Source organism: Mauremys reevesii, unplaced genomic scaffold (genome assembly GCF_016161935.1).
Source record: "Mauremys reevesii isolate NIE-2019 unplaced genomic scaffold, ASM1616193v1 Contig59, whole genome shotgun sequence".
Classification (NCBI taxonomy): Eukaryota; Metazoa; Chordata; order Testudines; family Geoemydidae; genus Mauremys; species Mauremys reevesii.
In genome coordinates, this window is record NW_024100872.1 from 50021 (window position 1) to 72619 (window position 22599).

Consider the following 22599-nt stretch of genomic DNA (forward strand, 5'->3'; position numbering starts at 1 on the left):
GATAAATCCGCCAAGAAAAGGTCAGCCTTCATCACCCATGTAGGTATGTATACATTTAATGCACTCCCTTTCAGGCTGCAAAATGCACCCGCCACTTTCCAAAAACTTGTAGATAGTCTCCCAGCGGAATTGGGAAAATCTGCAGTAGCCTAGCTTGATGATGTGGCCATCTTTTCTGATTCATGGGTAGAACACCTGGAGCATCTGCAAAAAGTCTTCAAAGGCATAAGGGAGGCAGGACTAACTGTTAAAGCTAAAAAGTGTCAAATAGGCCTAAACAGAGTAACTTACCTTGAACACCAGGTGGGTCAAGAAACTATCAATCCCCTACAGGCCAAAGTAAATGCTATCCAAAAGTGGCCTGTCCCAAAGTCAAAGAAACAGGTCCAATCTTCCTTAGGGTTGGCCAGATATTACAGGTGATTTGTACCGCACTACAGCCAAATCGCTGCCCCACTAACAAACCTAACGCCCCCCCCCAAAAAAAAACCCAGCCAAATTCAGTTCAGTGGACTAAAAAGTGTCAGAAGGCCTTTAACTAGCTTAAAGCAACACTCATATCTGACCCTGTGCTGAGGGCCCCAGACTTTGACAAATCTTTCCTAGTAACTACAGATGCATCCGAGCGTGGTGTGGAAGCAGTTTTAATGCAAAACGGACCAAATTAAAAATTCCATCCTGTTGTGTTTTGCAGCAAAAAAACTGTCTAAGAGGGAAGGCCACTGGTCAATCAGCAAAAAGGAATGTTATGCCATTGTGTACGCTTTGGAAAAGCTACGCCCATACATTTGTATGGGACTACAAGTGTTCTCAGTAGTACTAGTAGACAGAACAATGAGTAATGGGCTCAAGTTGCATTGGGAGAGGTTTAGGTTGGATATTAGGAAAAACTTTTTCACTCAGAGAGTGGTGAAACACTGGAATGGGTTACCTAGGGAGGTGGTGGAATCTCCTTCCTTAGAGGTTTTTAAGGTCAGGCTTGACAAAGCCCTGGCTGGGATGATTTAGCTGGGGATTGGTCCTGCTTTGAGCAGGGGGTTGGACTAGATGACCTCCTGAGGTCCCTTCCAATCCTGATATTCTATGATTCTACATTTGGGGATGGTCTTTCCACCTGCAAACCGAGCATGCTGCGCTGAAGTGGCTTCATACCGTCAAGAAAAATAACGAAAAACTTCTTTGGTGGAGTTCAGCTCTCCAAAATTTTGATTTTGAAATACAACACATTTCAAAAGCTTCTAATAGAGTGGATAATGCCTCTCCCGTAAAAGTTTCCCAAAATCAACTGGTTAAAATCATCCTTAAAATGTAAAAAATATTGTTAGGTTTTATATCATCAGAAGTATATCTAAACGTGCATGTGTCTTATTAATTCTGTTTTCTCCTAAAACTCCAGAAAGAAATCACAGACAGTGTGGAGCAGGCTGTCCAGCACCATCTGTGATGTGGGGGGCATGACATAAACATACAGCTAAGGGTAGCATAAAATCTCTCCTTTACCTGTAAAGGGTTAAGCAGCTCAAATAACCTAGTTGGCACCTGACCAAAAGGACCAATAAGGGAAGAAAATACTTTCAAATGTGTGGGGAAGGTTTTTGTTTTGTGTTTCTTTGTTCTCTCCTGGTCAGTGGGGAACCAGGCAGGGAAAATACATCTCCCTAAGCCACATCTAAACTAAGTATCTGATAGTACAGAAATAGTAAGCAATAGCTAAAAATGCATTCAATTATCTTTTGTTTTAGCTTGTAAATTTTCCCTGTGCTAAAAGGGAGGTTTATCCCTGTTTTTGTAACTTTAAAGTTTTGCCTATAGAAAAAATCCTCTGTGTTTTAAATATTTGTGTTACCATGTAAGTTATCTTCCATCCTGATTTTACAGTGGTAATTCTTTTATCTTTTTTTTTAAATAAACTTCTTTTAAAAACTTAATTATTTGTCAGTGTCCTAAAGACCCAAGCATTTTGATCTGTGCTCACTTTGTAACCAATTGGTTAGGATATTATTCTCAAGCCTCCTCAGGAAAGAGGGTGTAGGGATTTGGGGGGATATTTTGCAGGAGACAGGGATCCAAGTGGCCCTCCCTAAATGTTTATTTAAATCACTTGGTGGTGGCAGTGATACCAAGGATAAGGAAGACATTTTTGCTTTGGAAAAGTTTTAGACCTAAGCTGGTAGAAATAAGAATGGGGGGGGGTTCATACGGGTCCCCACAGCTATACCCCAGAGTTCAAAGCGGGGAGGGAACCCTAACAGGCTAGATGAAGACTGGCAGTTGGCCACTGAGGCGAGGTGGGATTAAGGGATTAGGGTTTGCTGAAGAGGACCCCTGAGTGTGGGGACACTGTTGCGAGAAAGTACACCAGAGAAGGGGCACTGTGGGCTGGGAGGGATACGGGTCCTGATACAGTGGCGAGGTGGAGACCAGGAAGCAGGTACCTTTAGAGAGACACAGGCCAGCAGGAGGTGCTCTGAGGCTGGATGAGCTAATTCCTGGACTGACCAGCAGGAGGAACCATGGCAGTGAGTGCACAGCATGCTATGAGGACCTATACCAACTAAATCATCCCAGCCATGGGTGTGTCAAGCCGAGCCTTAAAATCCTCTAAGGATAGATATTCCGCCACCTCCCGAAGTAACCCATTCCAATGTTTTACCACCCTACTAGTGACATAGGGCTTCCTAATATCCAACCTAGACGTCCCCCACTGCAACTTGAGCTCATTGCTCCTTGTTCTGTAATCTGCCACCACTGAGAACAGTCTAGCTCCATCCTCTTTGGAACCGCCGTTCAGGTAGTTGAAGGCTGCTATCAAATCCCTCCTCACTCTTCTCTTCTGCAGACTAAATAAGCCCAGTTCTCTCAGCCTCTCCTCATAAGTCATGTGACCCAGCCCCCAATCATTTTCTTTTCCCTCCACCGGACTCTCTCCATTTTGTCCACATCCTTTCTGTAGTGGGGGGCCCAAAACTGGATGGAATACTCCAGATGTGGCCTCTCCAGTGCTGAATAGAGGGAAATAATCACTTCCCTCGATCTGATGGCAATGCTCCTACTAATGCAGCCCAATATGTCATTAGCCTTCTTGGCAACAAAGGCACACTGCTGACTCATATCCAGCTTCTCATCCAATGTAATCCCCAGGTCCTTTTATGCAGAACTGCCACTTAGCCAGTCGGTCCCCAGCCTGTAGCAGTGCATGGGATCCTTCCTTCCTAAGTGCAGGACTCTACACTTGTCCTTGTAGAACGTCATCAGATTTCTTTTGGCTCACTACCCTTTAAGCCTGACAATCTCTATCCAGTTTGCTATCCACCTTAAACTCATTAATCCAATCCATACTTTTGAACTTGCTGACAAGAATATTGTGGGAGACCATACCCAAAGATTTGCTAAAATCAAGATTAATCACGTCCACTGCTTTCCCTATATCCACAGAGCCAGTTATTTCATCAAAGAATGCAATAAGGTTGCCCTTGGTGAATCCATGTTGACGGTTCCTCATCACCTTCCTCTCTTCCAAGCACTTCAAAATGATTTCCTTGAGGACATGCTCCATGTTTTTTCCAGGGACCTAGGTGAGGCTGACCTGTCTGTAGTTCCTTCGGTTCTCCTTCTTCCTTTTTTTTAAAGATGGGCACTATATTTGCTTTTTTCCAATTGTCCGGGACCTCCCCCTATTACCACAAGCTTTCAAAGATAATGATTAAAGGCTCTGCAATCAGATCAGTCAACTCCCTCAGCACCCTCGGATGCATTAGATCTGGACCCATGGACTTGTGCATGTCCAGCTTTTCTAAATAGTCCTTAAATTCTTCTTTCACCACTGAGGGCTGCTCACCTTCTCCCCACACTGTGTTGCCCAAGACAGCTGTGTGGGAGCTGACCAAGGCAAAAAAAGCATTGGGTACTTCAGCTTTTTCCACATCATCTGTCACTAGGTTGCTTCCCACAATCATTCAGGGTCCCACACTTGCCCTGACCTTTTTTCTTGTTGCTAACATACCTGTAGAAACCCTTCCTGTTACCCTTGTTAGCCTCCCAGGGGGTCCTGCCCATCAGTTCCCCAAAGGAATCAAAGTCTGCTTTTCTGAAGTCCAGGGTCCATATTTTGCTACTCTCTTTCCTTCCTTTTGTGAGGATCCTGAACTCAACCATCTCATGGTCACTGTTGACCGGGTTGTCACCCACTTCTACTTTCTTTACTAATTCTTTCTTGTTTGTAAGCAGTTTGTAAGTCAAGAGGAGAATGGTGCCTGGTTGGTTCCTCCCATAGATGTACCACGAAGTTGTTCCCAATGCTCTATAAAAAGTTCCTGGATTGTCTGTGTCTGTGCTCAAAGCTCGCGCTGCTCCCTCTTCTCCCTTCATGAACATGCTGGCTTGGTCCAGCATCTCCCTGTCTCCTCCCATCTTAGAAAAATACTGCCCACTCACGAGCTCTTCTCTTCTTCCCTCCAAGGCCCAGCACTGATATATGAGCATCTTCTCCTCTTCCTCCCTCCCTCCAATGGACAGCACCTTGATCTGCAGAACACCACCTAACAATGAAATGTAGCACAAAGAGGCTGACCAGGGTACAATATGGAGTGTAGTGCACAATCCAGTAGAGCTGTAAACTCTGAGCCGCGGTCCTGCACTCAATTGTGAATCCCGCTGAAGTCTCTGGGATGGTGCAGATGAAAATGAGGGCACTATTTGGTTCCCAGAGTTTAACTAAGTAATATAAAAGAAAACTTACCTTTTTCCTTTTCAATTTTCCCTGCCAAATAAAAACAGTTATTTCACTGTGTGCATAGTTTTCAGACTGGACACAGATCTATTATTTCTGTTGTGGATTCCTGGGGGCAGTTGAATTCAATGTCTGCATGTAACCTGCTCTTCATCATCAAGTACAGGGAAAGGATGGTGGCCTGAGCCTGGAGCAGTTTAGCCAGCTGCCTGTTCAGACATGAAAGTTCCTGAATTTCCTATTGCAATTGAACTGGAAATAGATTAAATTAGTAGGAATGAGCCCAAGCCAGTGTTAAGATGAGATTCTGAAGGTTTCCAATGTTTGAGAGAAAATGTGACCTGCCATTAGTTTCAGTCCCCTATCTTAGAAACAGCATCTCTGTGTAAATCAATGTGTTGGGTTTGAACTATGAAACTTTAAAATAATGTAGATTTTGAGTGACTTCAGAAATCACCTCTTTCCCAGGGCAAAGTCTCCCATGCATTTGTCTGGGGAAGAGGAATTAATAGGTGGTGGGATGAACTTGTTCTGGATGAGTTCATTTACAGTAATCATCACTAATATACTTGTAATTATTCAGAAATTGTTCCATTTTCTCTGTTAAAATTTCAGATTACAATGTTATTGGTGTATGATTCCTGCAATGTATGTTATGGATGAAATATATTTCCTAGAGAGGACAGACATGAAAAGAGCAACACAGCAATATTGAACCACTATAACTATGACACTACATATGTCCTGAGAAACAGATGAGTGTCTGGACTAGCTATACCATACAATGGATGGCAGCCTTCAGTATCTCCTTGCTGAACTGTTGGGCAGTTCAGCACTAAAGTCTACTGGCTCATTTATTGCAAGAGGCTCCAAATCCACACACCCTTCCTTGTATGTGGAATCTCATTCAGTGGAGCTCCAGTTAGCAGCAAGGGTGTGACTACACATCTGTTTGCAGGTTCAGTCATTAGGATGTTTCAAAACCAAAATGCTTCCAATTTTTTCTGAGGGTAGTAAGATACATGCAATTTTGAAAAATACAATAAATATATGTATGTGGTATAAATCTTCTGTATCTTGCTGAAATTGCTTCAATATCCAGGTCAACTTACTTATTTTTTTCTTCAATGATTCTAAAGGAGAGAGAGAGAGAGAGAGAGAGATTTGAATTTGTACATCTTGTTTATTTAGCAAATGTGAAAAATTGGTATGGGGTAGGGAGTAATAGAAGTTTATATAAGAAAAAGACCCAAACATCAGGACTGGGTGCTGGCTGGAGAGTCTTGCCCACATGCTCAGGGTTTAACTGATCATCATATTTGGGGTCGGGAAGGAATTTTCCTTCAGGGCAGATTGGCAGAGGCCCTGGAGGTTTTTTGCCTTCCTCTGCAGCGTGGGGCACAGGTCACTTGCTGGAGGATTCTCTGCATCTTGAGGTATTTAAACCATGATTTGAGGACTTCAGTAGCTCAGACATAGGTTAGGGGTTTGTTATAGGAGTGGGTGGGTGAGATTTCATGGCCTGCATTGTGCAGGAAGTCAGATTAGATGATCATAATAGTCCCTTCTGGCCTTAAAGTCTATGAGTCTATGAGACTGTCTTATAAAATCGGGACATCAGGTCACCCTATGTTTACTGAAAACTGTATATTCTCTAAATCTAGTTAACTGTATTAATTAAAATATCTCCTAAATCAGAAGGTATAAAATAATCATGAAAATCTAAACACTTTCTAGTTTTTATCTTAGCAGAGAATGATAATAACTTATGGAGCACAGCATGTCCCTGACCGAGCCAGGAATGAAACCTAGTTATCCTGACTGCATTTGGGTAAATACCACACAAAGCTACTCTCCAACCTTCTTTTTTGTTCATAAATATGTTCACTGTGACTGTAACTCTACCCCTTGTGTTGAATTTTCTGTGACTATTCCAGCAAATATGTTTGCATTCTCCTGAGCACTGGTATTAAATGAAGAATGGAGAATATTCACGGAAAGTGAGCTTATAATTATAATTATCTGGGTCACCCTGTTTACCATTTTCAAAAATTGGAACATTAGCTTTCTCCCAGTCTCCTGGAACTTCCCCAACTTATTGAAAAATATGTCCAATGAACTTCTCAATAAGCTCTTTTACATTTCTTGGATGTGAGTTACCTGGATCTGCTGATTGAAATTGTCTAACCTTAGTAGCTTCTGTTTAACTTCCTACAGAGAAACTAGTGAAATGGAAAAATGATGAGACATGTCAGCTGTCCTTTCACAGTCCCACCATGACAGTACCTTAGCCCTGTCCTGTGGGACACCTCCAACAAGTTTGAGGGGAGAACAGAATCCATGGCTCATTTGGCCCTTGGACTTTCTTGTGAGTCTATGTGTAACTGACTATCTTTACATGTAATGTATATATATAGATACATATATGAACATGGCCAGTTGTGAACTCCACTCTCTATGGACCACCCAATTGCCATCAGATGGCAACAGTTTCGACCCACAATTGGTACTGAATTTTAATATTTAGTATTCACATTTCATGGCTACAAATCAGAAATCATATTTGAAGTCTCCCAATCTTCTGGTCTCCTCTGTTTATTAGGTTGAAAGCCTCCTTTCACAGTTATTAATAGTAACTCACCCTTTTCTCTCTCAGGAATATCTGGAAAATAAATACATAGAGTTAAACTTTCTACAAATGCACTTTGCATGGGCAAAAATGTTCAGCTGTGCGCTCACAGTATGGTACAAAGCTGAGCGAGATGCTGAGGAGGATTTTCTAAAGCAGTGTGTCCAGTTTCTCCAACTCCCCTGAGCACTCTCCATCCTGTGCAGTCCTTGAGGGTGGGACTAGGACATTTGAAAAGTAATAGATCCCTCCTGAATCATAGGCTTCCAGTCTTGAAAGTTGTCATTGTGCCTGGCCACAATGCTATAGGCACAGCATGTAGGAAGAATAGCTGTTAACTGGATTAGAAAGCACTGCAACTGCAGACCAGGATTCTATGCACACAGGAAAAAATTAACTAAGAGGTTGAGAAGATTCTGTAGCCCAGTATTAAGAGTACTCATCTAGGTCGGATTACTCAATAATTTTCAAAAGGAAGGCTAGAATTATATTATGAATGAAATTGAGCTAAGCTATCAGATTTATAGTGTTCAGGGGCAGGGGCGGCTCTAGGAATTAGGCTGCCCCAAGCAGGGTGGCATGCCGCGGGGGGCACTCTGGCAGTCGCCGGTCCCACGGCTCGGGTGGACCTCCTGCAGACGAGCCTGCGGAGGATCCGCTGGTCCCGCGGCTTCGGGGGAGCATCCGCAGGCACGTCTGCAGGAGGTCCACCCAAGCCGCGGGACCAGCAGACCCTCCGCAGGCATACCTGCGGGAGGTCCACCACAGCCGCCTGTCGTCCTCCAGCCGGCATGCCGCCCCAAGGGCGCGCTTGGTGCGCTGGGGTCTGGAGCCGGCCCTGTTCAGGGGCTTGTGTTACCTCCACCCTTATTAAAGCTGTGTAACCTCCACTGCTCATTTAAAGTGGCTATGAGAGAGAGCTAAAGAGCTCCATCTAAAACAAAGCGAGTATAAAAGCGTACCCAATAATTTGGACTTTGTGGGCAGAGAGATTAAAAGGGCAATCACGGTCTTTAGGCATACAATCATAGAATATCAGTGTTGGAAGGAACCTCAGGAGGTCATCTAGTCCAACCCCCTACTCAAAGAAGGACCAATTCCCAACTAAATCATCCCGGCCAGGGCTTTGTCAAGCCTCACCTTAAAAACCTCTAAGGAAGAAGACTCCACCACCTCCCTAGGTAACCCATTCCAGTGCTTCACCACCCTCCTAGTGAAAAAGTTTTTTCCTAATATCCAACCTAAACCTACCCGCCCCACCCTGCAACTTGAAACCATTACTCCTTGTTTTGTCATCTGGTACCTCTGAGAACAGTCTAGATCCATCCTCTTTGGAACCCCCTTTTAGGTAGTTGAAAGCCGCTATCAAATCCCCCCTCATTCTTCTCTTCCGCAGTCCCAGTTCCCTCACCCTCTCCTCATAAGTCATGTGCTCCAGACCGCTAATCATTTTTGTTGCCCTCTGCTGGACTCTTTCCAATTTTTCCACATTCTTCTTGTAGTTTGGGGCCCAAAACTGGACACAGTACTCCAGATGAGGCCTCACCAATGTCGAATAGAGGGGAATGGTCACGTCCCTCAATCTGCTGGCAATGCTCCTACTTATACAGGCCAAATTGCCATTAATCTTCTTGGCAAAAAGGGCACACTATTGACTCATATCCAGCTTATCATCCACTGTAACCCCTAGGTCCTTTTCTGCCGAACTGCTGCTTAGCCATTTGGTCCCTAGTCTGTAGCAGTGCATGGGATTATTCCGTCCTAAGTGCAGGACTCTGCACTTGTCCTTCTTGAACCTCATCAGATTTCTTTTGTCCCAATCCTCTAATTTGTCTAGGTCCCTCTGTATCCTATCCCTTCCCTGCAGTGTATCTACCACTCCTCCCAGTTTAGTGTCATCTACAAACTTGCTGAGGATTCAGTCCACGCCATCCTCCAGATCATTATTGAAGATATTGAACAAAACCAGCCTAAGGACCGACCCTTGAGGCACTCCGCTTGATACCGGGTGCTAATTAGACATGATCTAGACGATCTATCCACCATGCAGTCCATTCATCCAGCCCATACTTCTTTAACTTGCTGGCAAGAACAGTATGGGAGACTGTTTCACTACTTTCCCCTCATCCACAGAGCCAGTTATCTTGTCATAGAAGGCAATGAGGTTAGTCAGGCATGACTTGCCCTTGATGAGTCCATGCTGACCGTTCCTGATTCACTTTCCTCTCTCTAGGCACATCGGATTTGATTTCTTGAGAACTTGCTCCATGATTTTATTAGGGCCTGAGGTGAGGCTGACTGGCCTGTAGTTCCCCAGATGCAATTCCTTCCCTTTTTAAAAGAAGGGCACTACATTAACCTTTTTCCAGTCATGGGGTACCTCCCCAGATCGCCATGACTTTTCAAAGATAATGGCCAATGGCTCTGCAATAATATCTACCAACTCCTTTGGCACCCTTGGATGCAACGCATCCGGCCCCATGGCCTTGTGTTCATCCAGCATTTCTAAATAGTCCCGAACCACTTCTTTCTCCACAGAGGGCTGGTCACCTTCTCCCCATACCGTGCTGCAGAGTGCACTAGTCTGGGAGCTGACCTTGTTTGTGAAGACAGAGGCAAAAAAAGCATTCAGTACATTAGCTTTTTTCACATCCTCTGTCAATAGGTTGCCTCCCACATTCAGTAAGGGGCCCACACTTTCCTTTACTTTCTTCTTGTTGTTAAAATACCTGAAGAAACCCTTCTTGTTACTCTTAACATCCCTTGCTAGCTGCAACTCCAAGTGTGATTTGGCCTTCCTGATTTCACTCCTGCATGCCTGAGCAATATTTTTATACTCCTCCCTCGTCATTTGTCCAATCTTTCACTCTTAGGGTAGGCAGCAGAAGATAAAACACACAAAAGGGTAGTGTAGACATAGCCAGAGACAAGACAAGCAGAGGCAGTGACAGTCACAGCAAGCAACACAAAAGCAGAGAGAGACAGCCAAGGAAAAACAGCCTGAAAGCCCAGTAAAGTGGCCCTGAAATAAAGCTTTTTTTCCGTACAGAGTGCTGGATGGAAAGGCTGGTGGGCAAGAGTGAACAAAGGAACTGTCTCCTCTTTTTGTTTCTTCCTGAATTCGGAGAAGCAGGACTTTGTGCACTCTTTGTAAATAAACAAGATACCGTCAAGGAAAATATCAGACTCCATTGTCAATTTCAATTCCCATCTGGAAACTCCCCAGAGCCCAAAACTTTGGCTGATCACTCAGGTCAAAATAGAAAGTAATAATAAAAAAAATTAAAGTCCAACAATGGTTGTGTTTGTGTTAGTAACAAAATTAACCTAAATAAAATATCATCTGCTTTCATGAACTGTAGATTCAGATTATGGTACGAAATGTGGCCTCTCTATTGTCTGACCCTATGCAAAGATTGAGAAATACAGCCTTCTAACTCCTCTTGTAGTTAAATAATTTATCTGTTATTCCATTATAAATTTAGAAACTATCCTGGTGTATCAGGGCACCGTGTGAAAAAAGGGATGGGTGGTGAAATGAAATAGTATAGGGCTTATACATCACAGTGTATAATGTTTAAAAATATCAGTGTAGACTTACCCTTTCTCTTTCTCACTTCCTCTGCAAAAAGAAGGAAACATTTCAGTGTGTGAATATTTTATCCATACAGAGTTTAGCTAAGGTTTTCTATGGAAGTAAGAGTTAGATATGGGACAAGAGAGTCTTGGAAGCAACCTGCTATGAGCTATCAAGTACAGATAAAACACTGGGATATCTCATTATAAGCTTGAGTTAGGTCTTCTTTTTCTGCATGGAACTGTTTCCTGAAAAGAAAGGAGCATAAAGATCTTGATATAGGGAAAATCCTTATGGATTCGTATCTATGTAGTTGCTATGTCACCTCCATAATTAAAGTTAATGGTGATGGGGAGAGATACTGAGATCAGAGAGCAACAAAAAGCACACAGGTAGAGAGAACAGGAGAGAAGGAAAACATTCTTGCTCTTCTGGCTGCATCCTGATTAGCCTTGGGCCCCATGAAGGCTGTCCTAGGGTGTGGAGAACCTTTTCACTGATCATTTGTTTATGGAGGGAGCATAACCTCAGATAAGGGTGGATAGTGGGGCTGAAACAGGGGATAGGAACTTCACTTGCTGCTAATGCCCTCTTCATCCCACTCTAACAGGTGGCATTTGGCTCTTCAACTTTCCCATGAGAGCATTAAGGGGCAGCCTTAATGCTCTCAAAGAGACGGCCGTGAGGGGGCTGGAGAACCTGGTAAGTATTTCAGGCTGGTGTGGGATTCTGGGATACTGCGACAGAGAGCCTGGTCTATCTGAAAAACCTTGTATAGGGGCTGGAGGTTCTTTACTCCAGTAATTCCCAAGGATCAGAGGGATTTCGCACAGGATGGGGAGCGCTACAATTCATACCCATAGTCCTCTTCACAGAGGCCTGTGAGAAGCAGGTGGTGGGGAGCATTTTTATCAGCTACAAAATGTACTAAATAATGAAATATGTAATAAATATGAAACTCCAAATCTTATGTTTTGGCTAATTTTAAGCAAGTGCAAGTGTAACCCACACACCTCCTGGGTGTGGCTTTCTGTCCCATCTGGTGGCACTGAGACCAGACAGAGAGAGAGAGTCTACTCTACAGCCGAAGCTAACATGCAGTTGGGTTTTAGCTCATGTGGTAAAGGCTCATGTACTAAAATCCAGAGGTCCCCGGTTCGATCCTGCGACCAGGGTCTGTTGGCATTTCATTTACTCTTCAGAAATTGGACAGAAAGATTCAAGTCTGCGAAATACCCCAGGCATGTATGGTTTCCAGGCAAGACAGATCAGTGTGAAGTTTCATGGCATTTCACCCTCCACCACCCCCTGTTCCAAGCAGGCTGGCCCTTAGGGAAAATGTGACCCTGGGAGAACTTGTATTTTGACACACCTAAAACTTGCTGCCTCCTTGGACTTCCCTCCTACCCTTTATTGCCCCAGGCCACCCGCTGCCTCCTGGAGCCCCCAGATCCCACCATTATACCTGGCCTCTGCTGCCTCCCTCACCTCCCTGTCACCGCGGGCCCCCACTGCCTCCCACCTCCACATCCCCCCAGGGCCTGCTGCCTCTCTGGGCTCCCAACCCACCCCCATCACACCTGGCCTCTGCTACCTCTCCATCCATCCCACCATCATCCCTGCCCCCTGCTGCCTCCCCAGGCTTCCCACTCCCCCATCACCCCTGAGTTCATAACCTACTCCCACCGACTGCACTGATTCCTTCTGTGGCCTTTCACCCAAGGCCCGCCCTTCTCCTTGCCTCTTGACCATGTCACACACACACACCTCCCACCCTCCCCAAGCACAGTGCACTGGGCAGTGGCCCATGTCTCTCACCTGTAAGGCTGGCCCTGGTTCAGAGTAAAGGTGGATGTCATGGGGATGAGGGGGAGGGACTGCACTCCAGCTATTCCTGGGAACATGGGCAACTGACTGTAGGTAATAGCAATTCTGAGGGAGCTGTTGTCAGTATCAGGGACTGGATCCAGAATACACGGAAGTACAAAGATGGCTTTAGGTAACCATTTCCGCCCTTCCCACCCACAGCGAGTCCTGGCCAGGACACACTGTGTGCCAGAACGGAGAACTGGGGACTGAGTGTAGATGGTTTTGCAAGATTGGTCCTTAGGCTGCTTCAGAGTCAAGCTGCTTCTGCACATTTTAGAGGGCAGGATGTAAGGATTCCAGAAAATAAAGTTAACATTTGCACTGCCCACCTCCTGTGTTTGTGAGTGAGAGCAAAGGAGAGAAAGAGTGAACCTGTTGAAATTTCCAGCAGACTTACCCATTAATTTCTTGAGAGATTCTGGAAAAGAAAAACAGCTCTTTAAATATATGCACATTGTTTTATGTGCAGTTTATATAACTGCATAGTTATAAAATGCAATTGATTTTTATTACAATCTGTATGTCCTGAGAAATAAGGTCCAGCCCAATCAACCATTATAACACACTGTCAATTGTTAAGCTTCCAGCATTTCTTCATTAAATTGTAGGATTTTCTGCACTAAAATCCATAGCTTGATAGGTCCCTGTGGTTCACCAGCAGTTTATGGCTAGATTTTTAAAGATATTAAACTGTCTATCTCCCATTGATTTCAATAGGAGTTAGGTATCTAAATGCCTTTAAAGACTTAACCTTAGTTCTCTAAACAAAATTCACAGTTATTGATTTTAAAACCAAATGTCAATCTGTAGTCAGTGGGACTATGTTGGATTAAGGCATATATGGTTCTGTTCATGGGATCAGACTCTAGGCTGTATCAAACGTAAGCTGCTACAGACATTTATGTGGACAGGATGATGTAATGATTAAAAAAAGACAATAAATATATGTATATCCTGTTGATCTTCTGAGTTACACTTTTGAAAAATCCACGCAGATTTACCAATTTTCATCGTCTCAGATTCTGAAAAAAGAAACACATCAAAGTGTCAGAACATTGCTTTATCCAAACAATGCCATTATAAAGTGTAACCTGATTTTGTCACTTACAAATTGTCCTAAATGATAAGATTCAGAAAAACAATACTTTGGGGATTTTTACTAGATAATATTAAAACATTATCAGCATACACATCTATTATGGAGACCCACTGGTTCCAGAATAGTTAAGGGTTGAGATAAGCTCACTTTTTTTTTAACTATGATTTTTCCAAGTGCTCTAAAATCCATATATGATGTCGATGGCGCTTCTGTACCTTAACTGTATTTCCTGGTTTTCAGCCTTTAAGTATAATTTGCATGTAACAATGGTATGGAATGGAAAGGTTTGAGACACCGTCTGCATTCACAAAGTGCTTGATCAGTGAATAGTGCTCTTCCAGCAGTAGGTGTCATAGTGTTTTACAAAGGTGGGTAAGACATTGTATCCTCATTTTATTGAGGTATAAACTGAGGGACAGAGGAGTCTTGACTGTGGTCATATAAAAAGTGTGTGTCAGGGTCATGAATCATTTCCTTGTCACTTCACTGGAGCTGAGTAAATACTGCAAACTGTGAACATGTTCTTGCCAGTAAATCTATCTTCTTACAACAATGAATTCTTTAGCTGGAACTGACAATTGGGTTGACCATGATTCAGAGGTATCCATGCAGCAGATTTTTTTTCTGTGGGTTTACTATGAGCTCTTACAGAAGGCAGCAGGTTATAAATGTAAGCTTCCATGAAACTCAGTACAACCACCACCTTTTTCTCATCATCTGAACCATTAACCATTATAAACACTTTCGGTCTTTCATGAAAGGGGACCAGTCCTTTAATGAGCCTGCAAACAATTGCATTTTCCCAAAACAGCCAGGCAGTTTTAATTCTTTTTCCCCAACTGAGCAGTTTCATGTCCAGTGGTTCCAGTTTTCTTTTACTTCTACTTTCACTAGGCCTTTCCAGTCACTCTCTGTTTCAATGTGTTCCTGGATTAGGAGCCAAGCCCCACTGCCATTTATTGTGTCTCTTGCTCTTGGCATAACAATTGCAGTATGGAGAAACCTCCTGGCACAACTGGGTCCCAAATAACTCTGTTTATGAAATATAAACATGCAAGCAATGTCTAGATGCATACATATTGCTGCCCTGAGTGATCTGTGGTTGCTTTAAAATTACAGAACATGGTGAAAACCACCAGAGGGCTCCCAGAGAATTTAAAGGGACATGACCCTATAACTACACACAATAACATAGGCATATCAAAGTAGTATGGCATTGCCAACGCAAAAGGTTCAAAAATCGCAAACACCCCCTCCCCCTCCAAAACAAAACAAAAAAACCTTCACAGGATTAAAAAACAACAAAATTTTTTGGCCTGTCTTCTGGTTTCTGGACTTCCCCACAATCACCCATATGGGTGACAATCAGTGTTGCTAACTCATTTATTTATAGTAAGAAGATTTTGTCCCCTGCTGCAGGAGCATTTGCCAGAATATCCAGCTGAGATCAGATTTCACAGATTGGTGTAAAGAGCTGCCTGACTGTGAAGATGGTCCAGCTTTTCCCAAAACTCAAAATAATTAATTTTGTGCTCCCTCTCAGCCCCACATCAGTGCATTTTTGCTTCCCAGCCACACAGCTATCCCACACACTTCAACTCTGCCCATCCACCACACATTTGTTCTGTACTCCCCAGCTGCACTCTTTCCTGACTCCCCTGACCAGCTCTGCTCCTCCTACAACTGCAGATGTTCTACCTATCCCCAAGCACCAACCCCACTGGGAGTTCTTGGTCACATGGCACAGACTGAAGGGGTTTATGGAAGCTGGGCTGTTCCAAGCCTCCTGTCAGCATGACATACAGCCAGCATAGGTTATACAATATGCACTTGACATAGTTAGTGCAGAGGGAGTACTAGAAACTATATATGGTATCACTTCCAGGGTGTTATTCGGTGGGAGTGGAAGAGACAAAAATCAGTGATGATTCTCCCATTCATCCCAGTGCTTTATCTGAGAAAAACAAAAGTGAATTTATCAAAATAGTAACCTTTTTTAATGTACAAATTGAGACAATCACTCAAGTTAAGAGAATCATTTCTGAGAGTAAGAAATCATTCTTCCTAACCCACTGCCAGTGAAGTTCCCCCATCCCTCCCCATTACTAACTGCCTGTTCCTGCCCACAGCCCCTGTCCAGAAATAGAGTCACAGAAATACAGCAACATTTGAGATTTCACTCTGTAAATTTCCTTCTCATGAGAGTGCCGGGCTGACACCCATGGAGTTGGAATATTCATTCTATGATCCACACACAATGTGCAGCATGGGCAGGGACCATGTGAGCTGCTCTCTCACCGACCCACCAATGTGCTCTCACCTGCCCTGGGGAGACACCTGCTAAGTGTTGGAGAGGAGTGCAGGCTCCAGCACTTACTCAGTTCTTGATCTGAATTCTGAGGCCTTAAATGAGGTTGTCTCTCTCTCACTCTCCATAGATTCATATGTTTATATGGAATATTTGGGGCAGATGATGGAGCAGTCAGCACAGAGGTCGAGGTCCAGTGGGACCTGCAGATCATAACAGTTTCAGAAGCCTCTTAGGCTCATGCAGACAGTGGGATGCCTCAAATGTTTAGTGCCCCTTATAGTCCTTTGAAAGGCCCCTGTGACACAGATGCTGAGTCTGTGAATGTCAGGGACAGAGCACAGCAAATCTGTGTTGGTCTCTGGTGTTCCCAGTCCAGCTCTTTAGTGGTGCTGGATGGCTTCAGGGCAAGTCTGCAGCTTTGTATGGCCTGTGTCTCACTGAGGAAAGATATCGCAGTCTCAGAGACTCTGAAGTTCATAGATTTTGATATGGGATGAGGGAGCCTCTTCCTTTGATCCTTGGCCTCCCTTTCCTGCTACTTCCTTTCCGTGTTGTACCTGCTGCCTCTAGACACTTTTGTCCCTGTGTCCTATCAACCACCTAGTGAACTCCTGCCCTGAAGCCCTGATATATGAGCCCCTGCCCTTTCCCCATCCACAGCTCATCTTCTTTGACTCCCAACAGCAGTGCTGACTCCCTTCTCCTTTCCCTGATAAGGGAACCTGTCTCTTTCAAATGTGTCAGTGTGAGCATGCATGAGAGAGGGGGCGTGTTCCTTACTGCTTTGCGCACTCTTTTCAGGGCATACAGACTATGAAGCAGTCTACAAAGGGCTGCTGCATGCTCCCCTTACACTGAACTGTGATGGAATACGTCCCTGGATTCACACCCTACACACTATTGTAATAATAATAAAAGTCAGGCCTTGTAAGGTATCATTTGAAAAAAAAACCTCATAATTTGATGGTCAATATTGTCCTGATCAAATATGAGTGACAACATTTTACATAAGGTTATAAGATTCTCCTGTATGATCTTATTAACACATATTCCACATCCCATAGCCCTGCCCAAACAGAAGTCAGGTAACAGTTCTGCTGTAAACAAAGGAATGTGTGCTTGCCTTAATGTCCATTTAAGCACTAAATAGAGTCATCAAGCAGCTAGGGGAAAAAAAGGAAACTCAAACAGGTGGGGAAAAAATCAGGGAACATCATTCTCTATAAAATCTTTGTCTGCTAGTTCCCAGTTAAAAATGTTTTTCAAGAGTGAGACTAAAAAGAGAAACTGCAAACACTCCAAGGCACTCTCCCCCACCTCCATCTGCACTTAAGAAGACAAAGGAAAACAAACATTGGACTCAGGGAGCTCCTGACCTGAAGAATTTGGTCAGTAACCTTGATGGAAACATGTGATGAGAAATGTTCCTTAAATCTATTATAGTTTGCTAAGTTAGGCACAAATAAGTGTTTTATCTTTATTTGTCTTGTAACCATTTCCAAATTTTATGCCTCATTGCTTGTACTCATTTAAAATCGATTCCTCTGTAATTAATAAACATGATTTACAGTTTTATCTAATCCAGTGTATTTAACCTGAAATGTCTGGCTAACTCTATTTTAAGGTAACAAGCTGGTATTTTATTCCCTTTCAGGAATAATGGACTTTATATATTTTTACTGTCCAGGAGACCGCTGGGCTGGACAGGACATACTTTTCATGGGGGGGCGGGGATCTGGGACTGGGGGTGTGTTGGGGTTAACTTGCAGTATAAAGAAGCCTGGTGAGAGCCAGCAGGCACACACAGACACTCAGAGTGTGGCTTTCATGCTCAAAGGCTGTTTGTGAGCAGCCCAGGTGGCACTGTAAGGCACCCAGTGTTGCAGCACAGTTATGCCACAGCCCCACATTGGTCTGAATTGTGCCCTGGTATGTCACAAGGACCTCCTGGCTTTAGCTCTGTGTCTGACTCAGCTGGCTCCTGGGTACAGGAAGCTGCCATTGAGAACTCTGTGGATGACAGGTAGGAAGGAGTAAGAGCTCAAGGCTTGCCCTGCTCCCTCCTCCCCCTTCGTGAACATGCTGGCTCAGCCCAGCAGCTCCCTCTCTCCTCCCATCTTAGAAAAATACTGCCCACTCAGGAGCACTTCTTCTCTTGCCTCCAAGGCGCCTCTCTGCTCCTCAGGGTCGAGGAGGAGTGAAGAGGAGGGACCTTAGCACTGCTGAGTGAGCATCTCCTCCTCTTCCTCCCTCCTGCCAGTGGGCAGCACCTGGGTCTGCAGAACACCACCTGACTGTGCAATGTAGCGCAAAGGGGCTGACCAGGGCACAATATGGAGTGTAGTGCACAATCCTGTACAGTTGTGAACTCTGAGCCAAGGTCCTGCACTCAATTATGAATCCCGCTGAAGTCTCTGGGATGGTGCAGATGAAAATGAGGGCACCATTTGGTCCGTAGAATTTAACTAAGTAATATAAATGAAAACGTACCTTTTTCCTGTTCTTGGTTCCCTGCAAAATAAAAACAGTTATTTCACTGTGTGCATAGTTTTGAGACTGGACACAGATCTATCATTTCTATTGTGGATTCCTGGGGACAGTTGAATTCAATGTCTGCATGTAACCTGCTCTACATCATCAAGTACAGGGAAGCAATGGTGGCCTGAGCCTGGAGCAGTTTAGCCAGCTGCCTGTTCAGACATGAAAGCTCCTGCATTTCCTATTGCAATTGAACTGGAAATAGATGAAGTTAGTAGGAATGAGCCCGAGCCACAGTGTTCAGATGAGATTTTGAAGGTTTCCACTGTTTAAGAGAAACTGTGATTAGTTTCAGTCCCCTATCTTAGAAACAGCATCTCTGTGTAAATCAATGTGTTGGGTTTGAACTATGAAACTTTAAAATAATGTAGATTTTGAGTGACTTCAGAGATCACCTCTTTCCCAGGGCAATGTTCTAGCAGCTGCAACTAGTTGAAATGTTGAGCTAACCATTGCCTTTATTTAATAAGGAAGGGGCTGGACACTGGTCATTTTTGGTGAAGGACCCTCAGCTTCAGCAGTTTCTTCCCTTTTCATCCATCAAAGCTCAGAATTGTTGATATTAAAGAAAATACTGAAACTTCACCTTTTTTCCCATGCATTTGTCTGCGGATGAGGAATTAGTAGGCAGTATTGGGTGGTGGGATGAACTCAGAGCAGGAGTGCGGGGGTAAGGCAGTTGGGATGATTTCTCATGTTTGATATTTTTTCCCCTGCTGTATGCTTCTCCAAATATTTTACAAACGACAGAGTTCTGAATGAGTTCATTTACAGTAATTAGCACAAATATACTTGTAATTATTCAGAAAATGTTCAATTTTCTCTGTTAACATTTCAGAGTACAATGTTGTTGGTGTATGATTTCTGCAATGTATGTTGTGGATGAAATATATTTCCTAGAGAGGACGGACACAGGAAAGGAGCAACACAGCAATATTGAACCACTAAAACTATGACAGTACATATGCCCTTAGAAACAGATTAGGGTCTGAATTATCTATACCATAAAATGGATGGCAGCCTTCAATGTCTCCTTGCTGTAGTAAAGTCTACTGGCTCACTTATTGCAAGAGGCTCCAAATCCACACACCCTTCCTTGTATGTGGAATCTCATTCAGTGGAGCTCCAGTTAGCAGCAAGGGTCTGACCACACATCTGTTTGCAGGTTCAGTCATTAGGATGTTTCAAAACCAAAATGCTTCCATTTCTTCTGAGGGTAGTAAGATACATGCAATTTTGAAAAATACAATTTATATTAAATCTTCTGTGTTTTACTGAAATTGTTTCAATATACAGGTAAACTTACTTATTTTTTCCGTCAATGTTCCTACAGGAGACAGAGACAGAGAGAGAGAGAGAGAAAGAGTGATTTGAATTTGTACATCTTGTTTACTTAGAGTGACCAGACAGCAAATGTGAAAAATCGGGATGGGATGGGGGGTAATAGAAGTTTATATAAGAAAAAGACCCAAAAATCTGAAGGAGAGAGAGAGATCATGATTTAAATGTGTACATCTTGTTTACTCAAAACTGTATATTCTCTAAATCTAGTTAACTGTATTAATTTAAAAAATCTCCTAAATTAGAAGGTTTAAAATAACCATGAAAATCTAAACACTTTCCAGTCTTTGTCTCAATAGAGAATGATAATAACTTAGAGAGCACAGCATGTCAGTGGTAGAGCCAGGAATAGAGCCTAGTTATTCTGACTGTAGCTAGAAGAATACCAAACAAAGCTACTGTCCAATCTCCATTTTGGTTCATGAACACATTCACTGTGATTATAAACCTACCCCTTTATGTTGAATTTTCTGTAATTATTCCAGCTAATATGTTTGTATTCTCCTGAGCACTGGTATGTAAATGAAGAATGGAGAATATTCATAGAAAGTGAGCTTATAATTACAATTATCTGGGTCATAGTGTTGACCATTTTCTATAATTGGAACATTAGCTTTCTCCCGGTCTCCTGGAACTTCCCCAGTGCTCCAAAATGTATTGAATAGCAGCATTAACTGCCCAATGAGCTTCTCATCAATCTCTTTTAAAACTCTTTGATACAAGTTACCTGGATCTGCTGTTTGAAATTTTCTAACGTTAGTAGCTTCTGCTTAATTTCCTACAGAGAAACTAGTGGAATGGAAAAAATGATGAGACATGTAAGCTGTCCTTTCACAGTCCCACCAATGGAGTGCCTTATCCCTGTCCTGGGGGACAGCTGCAACAAGTTTGAGAGGAGTGCAGAATCCCTGGCTCATTCGACCCTTGGACTTTCTTGTGTGTCTATGTGTAACTATCTTTACGTTTAATGTGTATCTATAGATACATAGATGAACATGGCCAGGCTGGGTGGTGGGCTAGGGTCTGATGTGAGAGGTGAATACTTTTCTGCATAAACTGGACTCTTCCCATGAACTCCACTCTCTATGGACCACCCAATTGCTATCAGATGGCAACAGTTTCTGCCAACAATTGGTACTCAGTGTGAATATTTAGTATTCACATTTCATGATTACACATCAGAAATCATGTTTAGAATCCCCCAATCGTCTGGTCTCCTCTGTTCATCAGGTTGAAATCCACCACTCAGTTATTAAAAAGAACTCACACTTTTCTTCCTCAAGACTATCTGGAAAATAAATACATAGAGCCAAACTTTTTACAAATGCACTTTGCATGGGCAAAAATGTTCAGCTGTGCGCTCATAGCATGGTGCAAGGCTGGGTTGGTGTTGAAGGGGATTTTCCAAAGCAGTGTTTCAGGTTTCTCCAATTTACAGCCTGGAAGCACAGTAAAATGGCCCTGAAATAAAGCTTTTTTCCATTCAGAGTGCTGGATGGAAAGGCAGTCTGGCAACAGTGAACAAAGGAACTGTCTCCTCTTTTTGTTTCTTCCTGCATTCAGAGAAGGAGGACTTTGTGCACTCCTTGTAAATAAACAAGATACGAAAATATCAGACTCCACTGTCAATTTCTATTCCCATTTGGTACATCCCCAGAGCCCAGAACTGTGACTGACCACTCAGGTCAAAATGGAAATTAATAATAAAAATTGAAGTCCAACAATGATTGTTTTTGTCTTAGTAACAAAATTGTCCCCTCCCCAGTCATCTGCTTTCATGAACTGTAGATTAAAATTATGGTATGAAATGTAGATTCTGTTGTCTGATGCTGTGCAAAGATTGAGAAATACAGCCTTATAACTCTTCTTGCAGTCACATAATTCATCGGTTATTCTATTGCAAATTTAGAAACAATCCTGGTGTATCAGAGTACCAGGTGAAAAAAAGGGATGGGTGGTGAAATGAAATAGTATAGGGATTATAAAAAACAGCGTATAATGTTTACAAATATCAGTGTGGACTTACCTTTTCTCTCTATCTCTTTGTCTATAAAAAGAAGGAAACATTTCAGTGTGTGAATATTTTTGTCCATACAGGGTTTAGATAAGGTTTTCTATGGAAGTAGGAGTGGGATGACTTATGAGGAGAGGCTGAGGGAACTGGGATTGTTTAGTCTGCAGAAGAGAAGAATGAGGGGGGATTTGATAGCTGCTTTCAACTACCTGAAAGGGGGTTCCAAAGAGGATGGATCTAGACTGTTCTCAGTGGTAGAAGATGACAGAACAAGGAGTAATGGTCTCAAGTTGCAGAGGGGGAGGTTTAGGTTGGATATTATGAAAAACTTTTTCACTAGTAGGGTGGTGAAGAACTGGAATGGGTTACCTAGGGAGGTAGTGGAATCTCCTTCCTTAGAGGTTTTTAAGGTCAGGCTTGACAAAGCCCTGGCTGGGATGATTTAGTTGGGTTTGGTCCTGCTTTGAGCAGGGGGTTGGACTAGATGACCTC

The 22599-nt window shown here is 43.2% G+C and overlaps 1 protein-coding gene across 1 annotated transcript in view; it reads right to left on the bottom strand.

Annotated features, from left to right (window-relative positions):
* Window positions 1-22599, bottom strand: part of LOC120394430 (ABC transporter F family member 4-like) — a 120974-nt gene that overhangs the window by 1697 nt on the left and 96678 nt on the right. Inside the window, exons 22-30 of the mRNA XM_039518659.1 lie at window positions 22120-22140; window positions 20059-20079; window positions 18705-18725; window positions 13806-13826; window positions 13202-13222; window positions 10960-10980; window positions 7371-7391; window positions 4739-4759; window positions 4153-4538 (exon numbers count right to left, since the gene is read on the bottom strand). Coding sequence (XP_039374593.1) covers window positions 4153-4538; window positions 4739-4759; window positions 7371-7391; window positions 10960-10980; window positions 13202-13222; window positions 13806-13826; window positions 18705-18725; window positions 20059-20079; window positions 22120-22140 — 554 coding nt within the window. The remainder of the gene's footprint in view (window positions 1-4152; window positions 4539-4738; window positions 4760-7370; window positions 7392-10959; window positions 10981-13201; window positions 13223-13805; window positions 13827-18704; window positions 18726-20058; window positions 20080-22119; window positions 22141-22599) is intronic.